Source organism: Aegilops tauschii, chromosome 5, assembly GCF_002575655.3.
Source record: "Aegilops tauschii subsp. strangulata cultivar AL8/78 chromosome 5, Aet v6.0, whole genome shotgun sequence".
NCBI lineage: Eukaryota > Viridiplantae > Streptophyta > Magnoliopsida > Poales > Poaceae > Aegilops > Aegilops tauschii.
In genome coordinates, this window is record NC_053039.3 from 55,625,094 (window position 1) to 55,646,581 (window position 21,488).

The 21,488-nt window shown below is 44.1% G+C and overlaps 2 protein-coding genes across 38 annotated transcripts; both read left to right on the forward strand.

Annotated features, from left to right (window-relative positions):
* Positions 1-11,655: 11,655 nt before the first annotated feature.
* LOC109744545 (pentatricopeptide repeat-containing protein At4g18520, chloroplastic) lies at positions 11,656-18,870 on the forward strand. Of its 37 annotated transcripts, none has more exons than XM_073499790.1 (7): positions 11,656-11,940; positions 12,102-13,898; positions 14,391-14,549; positions 16,303-16,408; positions 16,647-16,687; positions 16,769-16,830; positions 18,155-18,870. In XM_073499790.1, the coding sequence occupies exons 1-2, from the start codon at positions 11,671-11,673 to the stop codon at positions 13,896-13,898; spliced, it is 2,067 nt and encodes a 688-aa protein (XP_073355891.1). In that variant the 5' UTR covers positions 11,656-11,670; the 3' UTR covers positions 14,391-14,549; positions 16,303-16,408; positions 16,647-16,687; positions 16,769-16,830; positions 18,155-18,870. The 37 variants fall into 37 exon arrangements, with proteins under 37 accessions (XP_073355891.1, XP_073355887.1, XP_040244797.1 ...); XM_073499786.1 differs by having other exon boundaries at positions 16,303-16,550; positions 18,155-18,594; XM_040388863.2 differs by having other exon boundaries at positions 14,391-14,536; positions 18,155-18,594.
* A 522-nt stretch (positions 18,871-19,392) lies between these two features.
* On the forward strand, positions 19,393-19,979 carry LOC109744554 (glutaredoxin-C1). The gene has a single exon (XM_020303708.4). The coding sequence runs from the start codon at positions 19,511-19,513 to the stop codon at positions 19,820-19,822; it is 312 nt and encodes a 103-aa protein (XP_020159297.1). The 5' UTR covers positions 19,393-19,510; the 3' UTR covers positions 19,823-19,979.
* Positions 19,980-21,488: the final 1,509 nt, after the last annotated feature.

A 21,488-nucleotide genomic window follows, 5' to 3' on the forward strand; every position in this document is an offset into this window, starting at 1 on the left:
TCATGGTGCCCCGAAGATGGAGATCAAAGGAGCAAGATGATATTGGCCATATCATGTCACTATTTGATTGCATGTGATGTTTATCATGTTATGCATCTTATTTGCTTAGAACGACGGTAGTAAGTAAGATGATCCCTCACTAAAATTTCAAGAGACGTGTTCCCCCTAACTGTGCACCGTTGCGAAGGTTCATTGTTTCGAAGCACCACGTGATGATCGGGTGTGATAGATTCTAACGTTCGAATACAACGGGTGTTGACGAGCCTAGCATGTACAGACATGGCCTCGGAACACATGCGAAACACTTAGGTTGGCTTGACGAGCCTAGCATGTATAGACATGGCCTCGGAACACAAGAGACCGAAAGGTCGAACATGAATCGTATAACAGATACGATCAACATGGAGATGTTCACCGATGATGACTAGTCCGTCTCACGTGATGATCGGACACGGCCTAGTTTGACTCGGATCATGTATCACTTAGATGACTAGAGGGATGTCTATCTGAGTGGGAGTTCATTCAATAATCAGATGAACTTCATTATCATGAACATAGTCAAAAGGTCTTTGCAAATTATGTCATACGCTTTAGTTCTACTATTTAAGATACGTTCCTAGAGAAAATTTAGTTGAAAGTTAATAGTAGCAATTATGCGGACTGGGTCCGTAAACTGAGGATTGTCCTCATTGATGCACAGAAGGCTTATGTCCTTAATGCACCGCTCGGTGTGCTGAACCTCAGCGTCGTCTGTAGATGTTACGAAACATCTGACATACACGTTTTGATGACTACGTGATAGTTCAGTGCGGTTTAGAATTGTGGCACCAAAGACGTTTTTGAAACGTCGCAGAACATGTGAGATGTTCCGAAGACTGAAATTGGGATTTCAGACTAGTGCCCACGTCAAGAGGTATGAGACCTCTGACAAGTTTCTAAAGCCTGCAAACTAAGGGAGAAAAGCTCAATCGTTGAGCATGTGCTCAGATTGTCTGAGTACCACAATCGCTTGAATCGAGTGGGAGTTAATCTTCCAGATGAGATAGTGATGGTTCTCTATAGTCACTGCCACCAAGCTATTAGAGCTTCGTGATGAACTATAACATATCAGGGATAGATATGATGATCCTTGAGCTATTCGCGATGTTTGACACTACGAAAGTAGAAATCAAGAAGGAGCATCAATTGTTGATGGTTAGTAAAACCACTAGTTTCTAGAAGGGCAAGGGCAAAAGGGATACTTCATGAAACAGCAAGTCATTTGCTGCTCTAGTGAAGAATCCCAAGGTTGAACCCAAACCCGAGACTAAGTGCTTCTGTAATGAGGGGAACGGTCACTGAAGCGGAACTACCCTAGATACTTGGTAGATGAGAAGGCAGGCAAGGTCGACAGAAGTATATTGGATATACATTGTATGAATGTGTACTTTACTAGTACTCCTAGCAGCACCAGGGTATTAGATACCGGTTCGGTTGCTAAGTGTTAGTAACTCGAAATAAAAGCTGCGGAATAAACGGAGACTAGCTAAAGGTGAAATGACGATATGTGTTGGAAGTGTTTCCAAGGTTGATGTGATCAAGCATCGCATGCTCCCTCTACCATCGAGATTTGGTGTTTGCGTTGAGCATGATTGGATTATGTTTATCGCAATACGGTTATTCATTTAAGGAGAATAATGGTTACTCTGTTTATTTGAATAATACCTTCAATGGTCTTGCACCTAAAATGAATCTCGATCGTAGTGATACACATGTTCATGCCAAAAGATATAAGATAGTAATGATAGTTCCACATACTTGTGGCACTGCCATTTGAGTCATATTGGTATAGAACGCATGAAGAAGCTCCATGTAGATGGATCTTTGGACTCAGTCATTTTTGAAAAGATTGAGACATGCGAACCATGTCTATTGGTATATATGCATGAAGAAACTCCATGCAGATGGATCGTTTGGACTCACTTGATTTTGAATCACTTGAGACATGCAAATCATACCACATGGGCAAGATGACTGAAAGGCCTCGCTTTCAGTAAGATGGAACAAGAGAGCAACTTATTGGAAGTAATACATTTTGATGTATGCAGTCCAATGAGTGCTGAGGCATGCAGTGGATATCGTTATGTTCTTACTTCACAGATGGTTTGAGTAGATGCTGAGTGTATTTGCTTGATGAAACACAAGTCTGAATTATTGAAAGGTTCAAGTAATTTCAGAGTGAAGTTGAAGATCGTCGTGACAAGAGGATAAAATGTCTGTGATATGATCATAGAGATGAGTATCTGAGTTACGAGTTTGGCACACAGTTAAGACATTGTGGAAAGTGTTTCACAATTAATACCGCCTGGAACACCATAGTGTGATGGTGTGTCCGAACATCATAACTACACCCTATTGGATATGGCGCATACCATGATGTCTCTTATCGAATTACCACTATCGTTTATGGGTTAGGCATTAGAGACAACCGCATTCACTTTAAAAGGGGCACCACGCAATTCCGTTGAGACGACACCGTTTAGAGAAACCTAAGTTGTCGTTTCTTAAAAGTTTGGGGCTGCGACGCTTATGTGAAAAATGTTTCAGGCTGATAAGCTCGAACCCAAAGCGGATAAATGCATCTTCATAGAAAACCCAAAACAGTTGGGTATACCTCCTATTTCAGATCTGGAAGCAAAAGTAATTGCTTCTAGAAACGAGTCCTTTCTCGAGGAAAAGTTTCTCTCGAAAGAATTGAGTGGGAGGATGGTGGAGACTTGATAAGGTTATTGAACCGTCACTTCAACTAGTGTGTAGCAAGGCACAGGAAGTTGTTCCTGTGGCACCTACACCAACTGAAGTGGAAGCTTATGATGGTGATCATGAAACTTCGGATCAAGTCACTACCAAACCTCGTAGGACGACGAGGATGCGTGCTACTTCAGAGTGGTACGTGATCCAGTCTTGAAAGTCATGTTGTTAGACAACAATGAACCTACGAGCTATGGAGAAGCGATGGTGGGCCCATATTCCGACAAATGGTTAGAAGCCATGAAATCTGAGATAAATGGAACTTTGAGAAGAAGACGGACGTGGACGGTAATGTTACCGTCTATGAAGCTCGACTTGTGGCAAAGAGTATTTCCACAAGTTCAAGGAGTTGACTACGATGAGATTTTCCCATCCATAGCGATGCTTAAGTCCATCGGAATCATGTTAGCATTAGCTGCATTTATGAAATCTGGCAGATGGATGTCAAAACAAGTTTCCTTACCAGTTTTCGTAAGGAAAGGTTGTATGTGATACAATCAGAAAAGTTTTGTCGGTCCTGAGGATGCTAAAAGGTATGCTAGCTCCAGCGATCCTTCTAAGGACTGGAGTAAGCATCTCGGAGTTGGAATGTACGCTTTGATGAGATGATCAAAGATTTTGGGTTTATACAAAGTTTATGAGAAACTTGTATTTCCAATAAAGTGAGTGGGAGCGCTACAACATTTCTGATAAGTATATGTGAATGACATATTGTTGATCCGAAATGATGTAGAATTTCTAGAAAGCATAAAGGGTTGTTTGAAAGGAGTTTTTCAAAGGAAGACCTGGATAAAGCTGCTTACATATTGGGCATCAAGATCTACAGAGATAGATCAAGACGCCCGATGATACTTTCAAAGAACGCACATCTTGACATGATTTTGAAAGAGTTCAAAATAGATCAGCAAAGAAGGAGTTCTTGGCTGTGTTACAAGGTGTTAGTATTGAGTAAGACTCAAGACCTGACCACAGCAGAAGAGAGAGAAAGGACGAAGGTCGTCCCCTATGCTTTAGACGTAGGCTCTACAGTATGCTATGCTGTGTACCGCACGTAAAGTGTGCCTTGCCATGAGTTGGTCAAGGGGTACAATAGTGATCCGGGAAAGGATCACATGACAGCGGTCCAACTTGTCCTTAGTATCTAGTGGACTAAGGAATTTTCTCGATTATGGAGGTGAAAAGGAGTTCGTCGTAAAGGGTTACATCGATGCGAACTTTGACACTAATCCGGATGACTCTGAGTAGTAAACCGGATTCGTAGAGTAGAGCAATTATTTGAAATGGCTTCAAATAGCGCGTGGTAGCATCCACAAGATGACATAGATATTCGTAAAGCACACACGGATCTGAAAGGTTCAGATCCGTTGACTAATAACCTCTCTCACAAGCATAAGATGATCAAACCAGAACTCATTGAGTGTTAATCACATAGTGATGTGAACTAGATTGTTGACTCTAGTAAACTCTTGGGTGTTGGTCACATGGTGATGTGACCTATGAGTGCTAATCACATGGTGATGTGGACTAGATTATTGACTCTAGTGCAAGTGGGAGACTGTTGGAAATATGCCCTACAGGCAATAATAAATAGGTTATTATTATATTTCCTTGTTCATGATAATCGTTTATTATCCATGCTAGAATTGTATTGATAGGAAACTCAGATACATGTGTGGATACATAGACAACACCATGTCCCTAGTAAGCCTCTAGTTGACTAGCTCGTTGATCAATAGATGGTTACGGTTTCCTGACCATGGACATTGGATGTCGTTGATAACGGGATCACATCATTAGGAGAATGATGTGATGGACAAGACCCAATCCTAAGCCTAGCACAAGATCGTGTAGTTCGTTTGCTCAGAGCTTTTCTAATGTCAAGTATCATTTCCTTAGACCATGAGATTGTGCAACTCCCGGATACCGTAGGAATGCTTTGGGTGTACCAAACGTTACAACGTAACTGGGTGGCTATAAAGGTGCACTACAGGTATCTCCGAAAGTGTCTGTTGGGTTGGCACGAATCGAGACAGGGATTTGTCACTCCGTGTAAACGGAGAGGCATCTCTGGGCCCACTCGGTAGGACATCATCATAATGTGCACAATGTGACCAAGGAGTTGATCACGGGATGATGTGAGTTACGGAACGAGTAAAGAGACTTGCCGGTAACGAGATTGAACAAGGTATAGGGATACCGACGATCGAATCTCGGGCAAGTAACATATCGATAGACAAAGGGAATTGTATACGGGATTGATTGAATCCCCGACATCGTGGTTCATCCGATGAGATCATCGTGGAACATGTGGGAGCCAACATGGGTATCAAGATCTCGCTGTTGGTTATTGACCGGAGAACGTCTCGGTCATGTCTGCATGGTTCCCGAACCCGTAGGGTCTACACACTTAAGGTTCGATGACGCTAGGGTTATAGGGAAAGTATGTACGTGGTTACCGAATGTTGTTCGGAGTCCCGGATGAGATCCTGGACGTCACGAGGAGTTCCGAAATGGTCCGGAGGTAAAGATTTATATATGGGAAGTCCTGTTTTGGTCACCGGAAAAGTTTCGGGTGATATCGGTAATGTACCGGGACCACCGGGAGGGTCCCGGGGGTCCACCAAGTGGGGCCACCAGCCCCAGGAGGCTGCGTGGGCCAAGTGTGGGAGGGGACCAGCCCCAGGTGGGCTGGTGCGCCCCCCCACCAAGGCCCAAGGCGCATGGGAGAGTGGGAGGGGGCAAACCCTAGGTCCAGATGGGCCTTAAGGCCCACCCTAGTGGCGCCCCCCTCTCCTCCCCTTGGCCGCCCCCCTTGGGTGGGATCTAGGTCTGGCCGCCTCCTCTTGGGGTGGGAACCCTAGAGGGGGCGCAGCCCCCTCCCCCCCTATATATAGTTGAGGTTTGGGCTGCCCAAGACATAGGAGAACGTCTCTCTTTCGGCGCAGCCCTACCCCTCTCCCTCCTCCTCCTCTCCCGCGGTGCTTGGCGAAGCCCTGTGGGATTGCCACGCTCCTCCACCACCACCACGCCGTCGTGCTGCTGCTGGACGGAGTCTTCCTCAACCTCTCCCTCTCTCCTTGCTGGATCAAGGCGTGGGAGACGTCACCGGGCTGCACGTGTGTTGAACGCGGAGGCGCCGTGGTTCGGCGCTTAGATCGGAATCAACCGCGATCTGAATCGCTACGAGTACGACTCCTTCATCCGCGTTCTTGCAACGCTTCCGCATCGCGATCTACAATGGTATGTAGATGCACTCCCCCTCCCCTCGTTGCTAGATTACTCCATAGATTGATATTGGTGATGCGTAGAAAATTTTGAATTTCTGCTACGTTCCCCAACAGGATGGAACTTGTTTATGTATGAATTGATGGATGGAACTTGCTTATGTAATATGTATATATGGATGGAACTTGCTTATGTATGAATGGATTGAACTTGCTTATGTATGAATGGATGGAACTTGTGTGCTGGATATATGTGATATGAATGCCTGTGAAATATATCTATATATGTCATATATGTTTGCTGTGAAAATTGTTGGATTTAATAAAAAACAGAAAAAAGAGCCAATATGCAGGCTCTTTGCCGTCTGCCCCCGACGGCAACGGGCTCTTTGCCGTCTGCCGCGGACGGCAAAGAAGCCACGTGGCATCCAGCTGTGCTTCCTGGGAGCTGACCCATTTGGTCAGTTTGCCTACAGTGGCAGACGGCAAAGAGTAAACAATTTTGCCGTCAGCGGCGGACGGCAAAGGCCTGCCATGTAGTGACGTGTAGATGACATCATATGGCAGACGGCAAAGACACTAGAAAGTTTGCCGTCTGCCGCGGACGGCAAAGGCCTGCCGTTAGCCACTTAACGGACTGACAGCGCAATTATTGCCGTCCGCTCTCTTTGCCGTCCGCGGCAGACGGCAAAGGGCCTTTGCCGTCAGCCGCCCGGAAGCAGACGACAAAGTAGCTCTTTACCGTAGCCTACTTTGCCGGAGCCTTTTGCCGTCCGAGGCTGACGGCAAAGGTCTTTGCCGTCCGCCGTGGCAGACGGCAAAATAGCTGATTCCTGTAGTGATGTAGTCGTACGTCTTCACGATCCGACCCATCCTAGCACCGAACGTACGGCACCTCCGTGTTCAGCACACGTTCAGCTCGATGACGTCCCTCGTACTCTTGATCCAGTTGAGGCCAAGGGAGAGTTTCGTCAGCACGACGCCGTGGCGACGGTGATGATGAAGTTACCGGCGCAGGGCTTCGCCTAAGCACTACGACGATATGACCGAGGTGTGTAACTGTGGTGGGGGGCACCGCACACGGCTAAAACAAATCTTGGAGTGCCTTTGGGGTGCCCCCTGCCCACGTATATAAAGGAGGGAGGAAGAGGTCGCCGTCCCTAGAAGGGGTGCGCCAAGGGGGGAGTCCTACTTGGACTCCCGGTCCAAGTAGGATTCGCCCCCCTCCTATTCCAACTAGGAGAAGGAAGGGAAGGAGGAAGAGGGGAGAAGGAAGGAGGGGGGCGCCGCCCCCTCCTAGTCCAATTCGGACCAGCCCATGGGGGGTGCGCGGCCACCCCTTGAGGCCCTTCTCTCCTTTCCCCTATGGCCCATTAAGGCCCACTACTTCCCCCGGCGAATTCCCGTAACTCTCCGGTACTTCGAAAAATACCCGAATCACTCGGAACCTTTCCGATGTCCGAATATAGCCTTCCAATATATCGATCCTTACCTCTCGACCATTTCGAGACTCCTTGTCATGTCCGTGATCTCATCCGGGACTCCGAACAAACTTCGGTCATCAAATCACATAACTCATAATACAAATCGTCATCGAACGTTAAGCGTGCGGACCCTACGGGTTCGAGAACTATGTAGACATGACCGAGACACATCTTCGGTCAATAACCAATAGCGGAACCTGGATGCTCATATTGGCTCCTACATATTCTACGAAGATCTTTATCGGTCAAACCGCATAACAACATATGTTGTTCCCTTTGTCATCGGTATGTTACTTGCCCGAGATTCGATCGTCGGTATCATCATACCTAGTTTAATCTCGTTACCATCAAGTCTCTTTACTCGTTCCATAATACTTCATCCCGCAACTAACTCATTAGTCACATTGCTTGCAAGGCTTATAGTGATGAGCATTACCGAGAGGGCCCAGAGATACCTCTCCGAAACACGGAGTGACAAATCCTAATCTCGATCTATGCCAACCCAACAAATACCTTCGGAGACACCTGTAGAGCATCTTTATAATCACCCATTTACGTTATGACGTTTGATAGCACACAAAGTGTTCCTCCGGTATTCGGGAGTTGCATAATCTCAGAGTCTGAGGAACATGTATAAGTCATGAAGAAAGCAGTAGCAATGAAACTGTAACGATCATAATGCTAAGCTAACGAATGGGTCTTGTCCATCACATCATTCTCCTAATGATGTGATCCCGTTCATCAAATGACAACACATGTCTATGGTTAGGAAACATAACCATCTTTGATAAACGAGCTAGTCAAGTAGAGGCATAGTAGGGACACTCTGTTTTTGTCTTGTATTCACACATGTACTAAGTTTCCGGTTAATACAATTCTAGCATGAATAATAAACATTTATTATGATATAAGGAAATAAATAATAACTTTATTATTGCCTCTAGGGCATATTTCCTTCACTACCAGGCCGGCCCGCGAGCACACCGGCACGCCCTGGCATGGGCCAGGCACGACATGGGCTAAAGGGTTGTGCTCGGCACACGGCACGCCTAGGGCCCTGGTGGTTGGGCACGCGGTATGGCACGGCGTGACCCGCTTAATTTTTTTCTAGAATTATATATGTAACCTAAAATACAGCCAATAGACCAAAAAAGGCCCAATAGGCTGAAAACCATGCGGCCCAGCGTGCTAAACGTGCCATAGGCCGGCCCGTTTAATAACTAGGTTGTGCCTGGGCCGGGAAGCGAGCCACGTGGGCTGGCACAGCTCCCAATCAACCAAAACCCTATCAAAAGAGGGTTTTTTCCTTTACCGATTCTACCCTTAGCTTGTACGCACAAAAACGAGTCGACCAAGAGGCTTTTCTAGAATCAACATCGAACCGCCGGTTTTCTGTGAACCGTCCGGTTCATCAGTTTTTTTTTAAAAAACTGGCTGATTCGACTGATTTTTTCCCGTTTGACCGCGGGGCGGTTCGCTACGCTGAAAAAACCACTAGGATCGCTGGTTCCGGGTTTTTTCGGTCCAATCGCCAGTCCGGTCTGGTCTTTTAAACTATGCATTCACCCTGCGTCCACGGTAAGATGCACTATCTCAAATTGCATTTCAGTCCACGGTGATTCCTAGTGTGTGCTCATATGCCAGTAGCATTCGGATGGGGGTGATCCTTTCCATGGATTGCAATATGCAAGACACTACTGCCAGTCACATTTTCTTGTGGAAAAACTGTCCTTGCATTTTTTTCTATTGTGATGATTTTGTTAGGAAACGAAACACAAACCAAAATTCTAGGACGCCAATAATAAAAAGGGAACGGCAGCTGTGAGGCCGCAACATTCCCTAGGGAGACACCCTTCCAGCAAACCCCTCCCCCTTTACGCGTCTACAAACACAAAAAGAAAAAAATGATTTCAAATTGGACAAAAAAGCCCATTTTCATGTACTAAAAAGGCCTTAACCCCCGTTATTTTGGACCTCACTTCAATGATACAAAAACACACTAGGAAAACGCCATGACATATAAAAAGCAGGCCATTTGGGATCATGAAAAATTGGGGAAAGTTGTTCTCTCGAGAAAACATGGCAACTTTTGGGAAAATGACACAACAATAAGTGTGAAACAAAAAAAAGGAATCTACCATGTTATGTTAAAATAAATTGCCATAGCATGTGAAAAACAAACTGACATAGCATGGCAAAAATATGAATGGTGCGTAGAAAATAAATTCTGCCATGCTACCTACGATAAACTACCATGGCATAACCAATACAAAATGTCATGGTTTTAAGTAATACTATCATCCTATATTAATAAAAATGCCATGATATTAATAAAAATGCTATCCTATTATTAATAAAAATGTCATGTTATTACTTATTAAAAATGGCATGCTCTTAATAATAAAAACTGACATCCTCTTATAAATAAAAATGGCATGTTATTAATTATTAAAATGCCATACTATTAATAAAAATAACATGTTATTAATTAACTACCATGTCAGGTTAATAAAAATGACATGGTCTAACAAGTTTAAAATGCCATGGTCAAAAAAGTGAAAATGACAAGCTACCTATATTGAAAATTTACACATGACAACATTAGAACAAGTTTGTTAAAAAAAGCAACAATTTGCCATGTTAAAAACATTATATGTCATGACAACTCTATGAATTTGCCAGGGTAAAAACATATTTCACGTGTGGACATTAAGGAAAACTCTAGGAAAATTGCCATGTTAAAACATTATTTGCCATGGCCAACTCTAGGAATTAGCCATGTGGACATTGTTTGCACGTGTGAACTTGCCATATACCTAACACAAAAATGCCATGTGATCAATACAAATTGCTCTAAAAAAACATGTTTGACAAAAAAAATTGGAATGTGTTGAATTTGCCATATGAGTTTTATGCCACGTTGCACAAAAAATGCCATCTATTTTAGAACAAAAAAGCATAATAATCTTGCTATGGATCATTGCCATTGCTTGGTAGCACTAGAAGCACTAGCTAGAGCATACAAAGACCAGTAGCAAAACACAGGCAAAATGAACATGCTCGGCAAAGCACTAGCTAGAGCACTAGCCAGGCAAAAGTGAACACAAAAATGCCATACAATCAAACAAAAAGAACTTCGGACATGTATCCAAATGAACATGTCAAAATTTCATGGCCGAAAACTAAAAACTGTATGGCAAACTACAGGAAAACAAACACAAGGTAAAACTCAGACCGTGGCAATTTTGACATTGAATTGCCCATCGCAATTTCTATGCGTTGTTTTAATTCTACACATCAATATTTTCGTAGTTCCCTGCATTTTATATGCAATCATGGCAAATCCCCCCTAAAATCTACACAGCCGTACCCCCGTATCACTACACGAAGAATGGAAAAAAATCGAACAACAGAAAACCAAGAGAGAATGGCGTGGGTGCAAGAGAAGAAGACGCGGGGGGGGGGGGGGGGGGGGGAGGGGGGTCAACCTTTACGAGCTCCAATGGCGTAGGTCCGGTCGTCAGCCTCCCTCTCACCTCGTTACCGTCGCAAAAAATCAAACGACCGTCTCCCAAATACCCTCGCCCCCGCCACCGCCTTGCTCCAGGCCTCCTCCGCAGAGGCCAGCCACAACGCTGGCCGCAAGCTATCGGTGAACACCAGCATCCAACACTTGGTGAGACGCATCTCGTGGGGAGGCGCGTGGTGTCAGAGATGACTGTCCTCGACAGTAGAGTAGTCGCCTTGGTCCCGGCCTCGGGAAGGGCTCGTTGTCGTCCTCGGCTCCCACCATCATCGGCTCGCCATCCACCGCCGTCACCTTTGCCAGGCTCCGTCGTTGCGACCTCGCAGACTTTGAGATGCATCGGTGATTAGCGCCTAGCCAGCGTGGTCCCTGTCAAGGACACCGGCGCGAGGTCGCTCTCTCTCACTCACTCTATGCGCTCGAAAATGAGGCAAATGGGACGCGAAGGGGGAGGGGGGCACCCGCTGTTGATTGCATAGGGCGTGTACGCGCCCTGTGTGGTCAGGTTCCCGCGAATGGGCTGATCCTTCTGACGTGACACTGAGATGCTTTAAGATCCGCATTTTCAATCCAACGGTTAAAAAGGCGTTCGCTCGGAAAGTTTTAATATCTGATGTCAGCTAGATAAGATTTCCGAAAATCTAACATGTTTTTAGCTCAGCTCTTGGGAAAAATATTAACTCTTGTAAACCCTGGTCCACTCGCTGGACAAAATCCACGAAAGAAAGCAGAAAGAAAACAAAAACCCATCCACACCCCACACTCGCCGGAGCGACGCCAAGCAACACCATCATCGCCTCCGGCAGGCAACCCGAGTCTCCCCATCGTCACCTCCAGCCACTTCACTTCCCCACCCTTCGCCGCCGGTGCTGCGCCGCTTGCTCGCCGCCTCCTAGAGCGGGCGGGGGACCACCAGGTACACCACTCCGTCCGTGCCCGGTGTTGTCTTCCCTTCGCCCCTCTTCCAGCTCTCCGATTCCACCCGCGCGCCGGAGCTGGGAGGGAGGAAACCAGATGCTGTTCTGTTGCTCTCTCTCGCCCCCGGGAATCCAAACTTATCCGCTCCCACCATTCCAGCAGCAGAGCAGCTCCCCGCGGAAAGTACGCAGCTTCCGCCGGCACAAGAGCAGCAAGGCCGAGCATCAATATTTCGGGGCGCAATCTTTCCGGACCGGGGACCAACCCTTGCGTGCCCAAGCGCATCCAGATGGTGGCTACGGCCCTCCGGAGCAAGACCCTGAGGCGGAGGGGCACTCGCCGGGCTCCCCGGACGCGGAGACGCTTGCTTCCTGGCTGCGTTCTTGCGGCACCGTGGCCGATGTTCGGCGAGTGCACGGGGTTGCTGTGCGGTCGCCAGATGGTCCGGGGATTTTTCTGGCTAATAATTTGATCACTTCATATGCGAGGTTCCATGAGATTTCAGACGCGAGGAAGGTGTTTGATGAAATGCCTGAGAGGACTGTTGTGTCGTGGACGGCTATGATGAATGGGTATCAGAAATCGGGCAACTACAGTGAGGTCGTCAGGCTGTTCTTGGATATGATGGCCAGCGGGGAGCGAGGTAACAGCTTGAGTCTCGTTTGCCTGTTGAAGTCTTGTGGTGAGCAATCCAATGCTAAGCTAGGGCGGCAGGTCCATTGTTGTGTTGTGAAAGGAGGGTGGAGCAATGTGATTCTGGATAGTGCCGTCGCACACTTCTATGCTCAGTGTGGTGATGTTGCCAGTGCTTCAATGATGTTCGATAAGATGACCTCTCGTGATGTCATCTCGTGGACAACAATGATCACAGCTTATGTGCAGCATGGGCATGGGGATAAGGCCCTTCAGATGTTTCCGGCGATGATCTCTGAGGGATTTCACCCTAACGAGTTCACGGTGTGCAGCATCCTCAAGGCTTGCGCAGAAGAGAAGGCTCTAAGATGTGGGAAGCAGCTGCATGGTGCTCTTGTGAAGAAGTTGTTCAAAAATGACATCCATGTCGGCAGTGCTCTTGTTACCATGTATGCCAGAAACAGGGAAGTGTCTGATGCTCAGGCAGTGTTTGATATGATGCCTAGAAGAAACACTATTACATGGACTTCTCTGATCTCGGGCTATGCGCAGAGTAGCCAGGCTGAAAAGGCTATCATGTTGTTTCGACAGATGAAGACGCGACGGGTGTCTGTTAACAACCTTACCATTGTTGGTCTTCTTAGTGCCTGTGGCTCCATAAGATCACTCAGTCTTGGTAAGGAACTGCATGCACAGGTAATAAAGAATTCGATCCAAGAGAATCTTCAAATTGGGAGTACGCTTGTTTGGTGCTACTGTAAATGTGGAGAGTATACATATGCTGCACGAATTCTAGAAGAAATGCCAGACCGTGATGCTGTCTCATGGACAGCTATGATTTCAGGCTACAATAGTGTTGGTCATAGTGCTGAAGCACTCAAGTCATTAGATGATATGTTATGGGATGGTGTGACTCCAAATACCTACACTTATTCCTCAGCTTTGAAAGCCTGTGCGAAACTAGAGGCTCTGCAAGATGGAAGGAGGATTCACGGTGTTGTTAACAAGACTCCTGCCTTCTCAGATGTGTTTGTGGGAAGCTCATTGATCGATATGTACATGAGGTGTGGAAAAGTTGACGAAGCTCGACGAGTCTTCAACGCCATGCCAGAACACAACTTGGTAACATGGAAAGTGATAATTACAGGATTTGCTCAGAATGGCCTCTGTGAAGAGGCTTTTAAGTATATGTACCTAATGCAGCAACAAGGGCACGATGCTGATGACTTTATGTTTTCAAAAGTTCTGACATCATGCGGTGATCTTCAATGGAAGTCAGATTCCATCTCTTTTTCTGGTTCGAATACTGGTTCACTAAGATAGGTAAAATTTACTGTCTGAGTTAATTTCTAGGGATTAATCTGTACAGAGTTCTGGCAGTTAGCTTAACTATTTATGCTACTAGTAGTTCTCCGCGTACTCTGTATCGGTTATCATGTGATGTGATTGCTTTTGAGATTGAGCAATCTCATGAAAAGAAATATTGATTTACTTTACTCTGTTTCCTGCACTAGTGATGCTAGGTAATTGATATTGTTTATTTACTGTTAAGAGTTTTAGTTTCTGAATTCCAGAGTTGGTGTATTCTACCTGAAAGCCAAGTAGCATATATATATGAGGTTTTCTTTGGGGTAATATGGAGGATGGAACTGTTATATATCGTTGAACCTTGCCTTTGATTTTACACCAATTTTTTATTATTATTTTGCTGCAATGTTTTCAGAGTTATCTTGCTTAAACAAATGAACTTTTCTTGCAGCAATTATCTATCTCAAAATTATCACTGAACTACTACTTTTCAAACCCTTATCCCAGATTTGTACTTGTTGTGCTAATGTTATCATAAAGCTTCACATTTTACCAGCTGGACAACTATGAACCAAATGTGATGCACATGTGGCTCTGCTGACTTCAGAGTGGTTGACCGGTTGGCATAATGTTGCAGCTCATGCTAAAAAAAGGTGTAGTTTCCTGGTAATATGTGCGGAGAATGCGTAGTTTGTGAATATTTTTTCAAGAAGCATATTTCTTTTTTCTTGCTTGATGCTATATACCAATTTAACATGTTCTCTAATATTTTTCTCACTAAATTCTGTTCTTGTTCATTGAAAGAATCTAAAACCCAAGATGTTTCTTAGATTCAGAAAGTTTCCATCCACTTCATCGGTTTGTTGCTTGAATAGCTCATTCTTGCTCTAATGTTTAGCTTGCCATATAATGTAATCAGATACAAACCCCTCTTATTTCTGAACACTTGGGAAAGGTGATGACAGAGATAATAAAACAAGAGCAAATAATTGATGGAGTAAAGCCGTTGTAATAGTTATTCTAATGAAATGTTTTATGTCAAAAGTATTAGTAACAACCAGCCTGTTATTAGTTATCCATATACTCATTGACATTAGATCCCCTGTCTGGCCACTTCTTTCCTTTTATCTTCATCATCGAACGGGCAAACAAACTGTAAGAACACCTTTTGTGCTTCATCTTCTAAGACACCGCTTGATTGTTACATTGTGAAGGAGATTGCTATATGAGTTCATGATAGATATAATTATTGATGATTTCTGCATTGAAGTCACACACTACAACTAAAAGGAGAATGTTAGTTCCTTTTCCAGTACCATATGTATTTTTGTCATGGAAATGCAAAGCTTACAGTGAATACTTAATGCATCTGTAAATAGTGAAAACATTTGTGACAGAAACACTCAATCTCCATATTAATATGTCTGACATGAGTACAGTGTGAATGCCAATTTTGTTTGTTCTTGGCTTCACTTATGTCTATTTTCTGGTTTTGTCACTGCCTTGTATTGTTTGTAGCAGTAAAATTTCCCATATCAACATCAAGTGTTTGGTTAATGCTATTGCATGGTGCATGAATAGAGAACATGCACATGTGTCATTTCTCTCTGTTTATTTTCTGGATGCATGGCAGATAAATTGGCAAAAACAAGCACTTCCATATTTTTTATGGTGGCAGCTGTCTGGGGCTCCAAAAAATCTAGGTGCTGGAGCTAGGGGTATATTAAGGGTGTTGACATGAGCCTTCTTTATTCATGTTAGACTGAAAATTTATGCTAATGGTACTTTATTTAGCCTACAAACTCCAGGTCCTGCAAGAAACAGGGAGTTGGAGCTCATTACCTTAACTTGTCTGTGGCCCCAGAGGACAGTTCAATTTAATTCAGCAAACACTAGGTGTATGCAATTCATGACTTAACTTTTAAGTCTGTCTGAACTTCATTTGGATCGTATAGCCTGAAGAAATTGACACCTTTCTCTTTGGGAAACCAAAACAAAACAATTGAAGCGATTTCAAATAGTTGGAATTTGAAGAACTGTAAAGTTCAGTTAAATATACAGAAGTGTGATGCAGTTCTGGACTCATACCTTTGAAGCGTCTAGATCATAAATTCTGACTACAGAACTTGTGGAAGCTAACAGATTTTGCTTTAAGATAGACACGATACATCAATCTAATGAATCCGAATATGTATATTGGGCAGTTTATAAAACTAAGTAGTGAATTGAATGTGATAACTCCTTTTGCACACTGTTCTATTGCCTTCTAACTCATATTGCATAATTGCAGTTTTCTCCTCCAAACAATTCTTTCAATCATCTCGCTGCTTACAATTGGTTATAGAATTGGTACATTGTATAAACAATAGATTTATGTTAGCGATATATTGCCTTATACAACAGCTTGTATGTCATGTAGGTGCCCCATGTGGAGGTCTTTCAACATGTTTCATCTAGCAGACTAAGGCATAGCCTAGTGATGGAAAGGGGTTGATGCCTTCCCACCCACCCAGGTTCAAGGCATGGTACTTGCAATTTGGGTTTGTTGCACCAATTATACTGTAGGGACCTCCCGTACCGTCTTTCTGTCAAAAAAAAAAAAGTTTCATCTATCCTCATGGACTATGGATTTTTCCCAACTGGAGATTCCATGGATACTATAAACCTGTACTACTCTTTGTATTGCTCCACACAATAATTTTCTATGTGAATAAACGGTTATTTTGCTGATTATTTTATTTTGTCTTCCACTTCTTGAAACAGGCCTTATGACTGCAGAAAGTCAGACGGAGAATCATGCAAAGGTGTGTCGGGCTCAAGTGATTCCTTTTACATTTAACAAACTGAGTCATAATCTCTCCCCTTCTTTTTAAAATGGATAATAGGGCCTACAGATGCAAACATGGCAGTTACGGAAACGGCCAATGTGGATGCTGGAGAGGAAAAGGTAAAGATAATCAAATCTGGCTTTGATCTAGTTTTGGACAGGCTGATGGTGTTTGGTAATGAATAATGATATTGTCGCAGCAGAAAGAAAGAAAGCTCTAAGAATATCTGCCCTTTCCTTCAATTTTTTTTATTTTACATTAACTTTTTTTAAAATATGTATAGAAAAATTTCCCAACTTGACAAATCCCATGAACGCTTTCAGATACATAATAAAATCTTTGTTTTAAGGTGCGTTTTCTTGACTTTTGACTGTGCTCATCTTGCCCTAATCTCGAGTCCAGGTCACAACTGTTGGAAATGACAGCCTCTCCCTTATGGCACGGTAGCAGCACTAAGCAGCTTTCCCTACACCTTATGGCAGCACAAATAAGTTAATAACTAGAGAACAGAGTGATGATTTTGGTGCTGCAAAGCTGGGTAGTAGTAGCGTATTAAGCCATATTCATGGAGTACAAGTATTCGTGTTGTAATGGACTTTGGCTACTGAACCTGGACAGGTTCAAGCTGCTTCTAGTGCTAATTAAATGAGCTACAAAATATCTAAATTCTAGGCTACAATACCTAGTGTGTGTACACACACAAATGTATAGAAACGAGATTTTGCTACTAGAACAGCCAAGCAAAAAATAGTGATCAAGACGTGTCTTTACGGATGGGAACTCTGTTTATCTAGGCAATTCCTCATATCTGATGCACCTCGACAGCCACCATGGTTGGTTTGCCTTCCTTTGAAGCAGAAAGACATATCTAGTTTGACACTGCTTTGAGTTGCCTCCAAATACATGTATCACCTATTGCAATGCCGACATTCCAACTATGGTTCATCCCTGCCATCCTAATGTGTTTCCCATCAGGTTTTTTACCAGAGAAAAGGGGCAATGCAATAAAAAGCAGGCATAATTAGCTTAATAACATAGCTGAGATGTGTAGGTTCCAAGTAACGTGAGCGTTAGGACTTCACCAAGGGGGCTTGCACATTATTGTTATGTCCAGCACCTTGGTGTTCCTGAATGATCTGTTGCATCTGAAATTTATTTGGTGCCTGTGAGAAAGATTCTGATATAGGAAGATGCAGTGTAATATACTCCCTCCGTTCCTAAATATAAGTCCTTTTAGAGATTTCAATATGAACTACATACGGAGCAAAATGAGTGAATTTACACTCTAAAATATGTGTATGTACATCCGTATGTGGTCTCTAGTGAAATCTCTAAAATGACTTATATTTAGGAACGGAGGAAGTAATCATTAGAGGGCAATAACAAAAGCATGTTTCAGTTGCAATGTTTTTTATGATGTACCTCTAATGAAATATGCGACAGGCCGTGAGAAAGAAAGTAGGCGGAGGATGGGATCCCACTTATACGAAGAGACGTTTTTTTCCCATGTCGGAGATCAGTGTTACAAGCCCGGTTTCCTGTGAAGGTGTATTCAGCGTATGCATGCTCAGATCGTAGGTCTGGGCTTAAGCATGGACAGCCCCTTGTCTCTTTGAGTAGTAACTTAACGGCCAATCGATCTACTCCAACTCCAAATCATAAACTTGGTCCAGTGCGAAGAATCTCTCCACTTACAAGCAATAATCAGCCCAGAAGGTGCTTTATCACTGCTGCTATGCTACTTGTGCATTCAGGCTCTTGAAGGTGCTAAAGTAGAGTAGAGAGGTATGCCAGTTGTTTCATCTCCCTGTGCCAAGTTTTCTGAACATTTAAATGCCCCACATAAACACATGGGAAGAAAGAATTTCGTGATGCGCCTTTAACTAGGATTAGTCGTTGGTGGTTCATTAAGGATTGGTGATTTGCTCGATCGATAGGGTTAGGTATTCTATTATTGTGTCTTTTCCCTCGATGTTTGTAAGTTTGTAGTCTCCAGGTTCTTCTACTTCAAGGGCTACGCCAAGCTTGGGTATGTTTGCTTGGTTGGCAATGACAATGAGCAACCCTGCTGTTATTTATTTCCTCCAACTGGTCATGTGCAGATACTTCAGATGATAGTGACATCTAAATCCTTGTGGACGTGAAGCAAAGTTTGAGGTTTATATGTTGTTGCCATCTTTAATCTGCATTGAAATCTGTAAAGTTTTGTAGGGGGTGTATGGAAGCAAAACTAAGTAACTTCAAAATTCGTGTAAACTTTTAAGGGGTGTACTGAAGCAAGACTCGTGGGACGGAGGGAGTAAGACCTTACGTAGATTCCATATGATCTCAATAGCTAGAATCTGCATCTCTCTCGATGTCTCTCTCAGCTGACTTGTCGAATAGAGGATAGAAGAGAACTATTAAAAGTCAGAGCTCCAGGCCTTATCAACAATACCACAATCCATTGTCTCATTGCCCTATTGATATCTGCTGGTTGCCGCATCGCCATTGCCGTCGAAATATTCGATGCTCCACACTAGCTAGACCTATATACGTGGAGCCGCACAAGTTAAAGGAGCTCGGCATATATTTATCCGAACCCTCCCGTATCACCTTTTTTCTCGGGTCCATCAAATTGCTCCAAGCTCATCCAGCCGGCCGGTGCACATTTCCATGGCTATATAAGCAGGGCCTCCCGTGCCCAACTCCAAGCAAGCGAGCACAGCTCAAAGACTCATACACGTAGCACTGAAGACTTGTACATCAACAACATTGTTCTTCTGAGTTGGTGGTGAAGATCAAGGTCGGGTGGGCTTGATGGAGCAGGTGACGAAGCTGGCGGGGCAGCGGGCGGTGGTGATCTTCAGCATGAGCTCCTGCTGCATGTGCCACACGGTGGCGCGCCTCTTCCGGGATCTCGGGGCGAACCCGGCGGAGGTGGATCTGGACGAGGACCCTAGGGGGAAGGAGATGGAGAAGGCGCTGGCGAGGCTCCTCGGCCGGAACCCGGCCGTGCCGGCGGTGTTCATCGGCGGCAGGCTCGTCGGATCCACCGACAAGGTCATGTCCCTTCACCTCAGCGGCAAGCTTGTCCCGCTGCTTCGAAACGCAGGTGCTGTCTGGGTCTAGTGCGCTGTGCGCGGGAGATGTGGTTTTGTAGATGCCTGATGCAGTGGACACTAGCTAGTAGAGAATAATGTAATACACGTATGCCTACGTGTTCTGTTTTCTCTACCAGGTGATTATCAAAGATAAAAAAGGAAACCATGCAGGTCTTCTTTTAGTACGATTCTATGGCTTAAGTTGTGACTGGCATGCATGTGGACCAGCTTGATGCTGGGCCCACATGGCCTTCATCCTAAAGCCGAGTGATTTAAGTCAAAGGATCTCAGCCTGCATTGGAGATGCCTTTGTAACGTGCAGGATTTACTCCCTCTATTTTAAGGGCTAACTATTTCAACTTTATTAACTCGGTTTTGCTATTAGTCAGGCGCATGAAAAAAAAATATTGTTCATTCAATTTTTCAGCTGTAGGATTGTTACGTACCGAATCTTTTAGAAGTTATTATTGAGAGACCACAATGGCTAGTTTATTGCTGCAGCAAATGAAAAATTAGATATTTGCTATAATGCGTTCACAGCTGAAGCAATTGCGATGAGATTTGGACTGAATTTAGACCAAACCATTGGATGCAGTAGGATTGAATCGAACTCCGGCAGTCTGGAAGTCATATGTGCTCTTCAAGAGGGGAGCTCTTCTTCGATGGCGAGTGCAATCTTTGAGGGCTGCTTTTCTATGTCTTCACACGCTGGATGCTGATCCAGGGGTTGTAGTCCCATTGCTTGTTTCTGATGCTATGGTTGTAGCCAATTAATAAAGGACGTGTTGATTGTAGAAAAAAAAGGATGAGGGTCAAAATCGTCCGCACAAACATAAGATGGAGGGAGGGGGCCAAGCCCCCCACCCCCTGGGTGAATTCTAACCGTATAACCACTATCTTTTTGTCCATCCCATGGCCTCCTGCATACTAGAGACTCTCCAGTTTTACAAAGTTTATTGCTTGAATAATAACAACAATAACATGTTAGATCAGACCATAAATGTATTAATCACTCAAATAACAAGGCTGGATAATATGATAATCCCTTGGGAACGTCTCTCCCAATCAGGATTGAAGTGAGGAACCACTGCACAACGTCTGAGAGTAGTTTGGCGCATTCGATTATTTTATATAAAGGATAAGAAAGCTAGACACATCAATTAGCATGTCAATATTTGATGCGTTTATTAAGTATATTCACAAGGCCGACACTTGCATTTTGGGGAGCTTATATGGGAATAGGTACATTGGCCCAACGACTATTGATAAAGTAAAAGAAGCGATCCATGATATACAATGCACAATATGAAGGTCATTATAAAAGACATAAACAAAAAGTGTAGTTTTCATTAGCAAATAAGCTCTTTACTACACAATGTATGTGATTGCAAGATAGAAATAATATCATAGGCTAACATAAGGTGGATGGAGGTTGGCCAAACCCCCCTATCCAACGTAACTAGTCGTATGTAGGTATCCATCAACATGTCATTTTTCTAGTTCTTATTAGTGTTTGTGCTATGTTACGCAAACTATATTTTAGTAATGTATATATTTATGTATATGTGTTGGACCCTTATTTAAGATGGACCCTAGGCCACCACACTTCTCGTCATGTGTCCTAGGGCTGGCCCTGTATAGTTGCCCAATATGGATATGAAATTATGAATGCTCTCGAAGGAGATTCTATGTGC

What these genes read in the sequence shown, in the direction of transcription:
- LOC109744545 (XM_073499791.1), top strand. Translation starts at nt 11,671, where the DNA reads ATGTTTTTAGCTCAGCTCTTGGGAAAAATATTAACTCTTGTAAACCCT. An exon ending in AGCGGGCGGGGGACCACCAG is followed by an intron (nt 11,941 to 12,101) that starts GTACACCACTCC and finishes CCACCATTCCAG; the next exon opens with CAGCAGAGCAGCTCCCCGCG.
- LOC109744554 (XM_020303708.4), top strand. Translation starts at nt 19,511, where the DNA reads ATGGAGCAGGTGACGAAGCTGGCGGGGCAGCGGGCGGTGGTGATCTTC.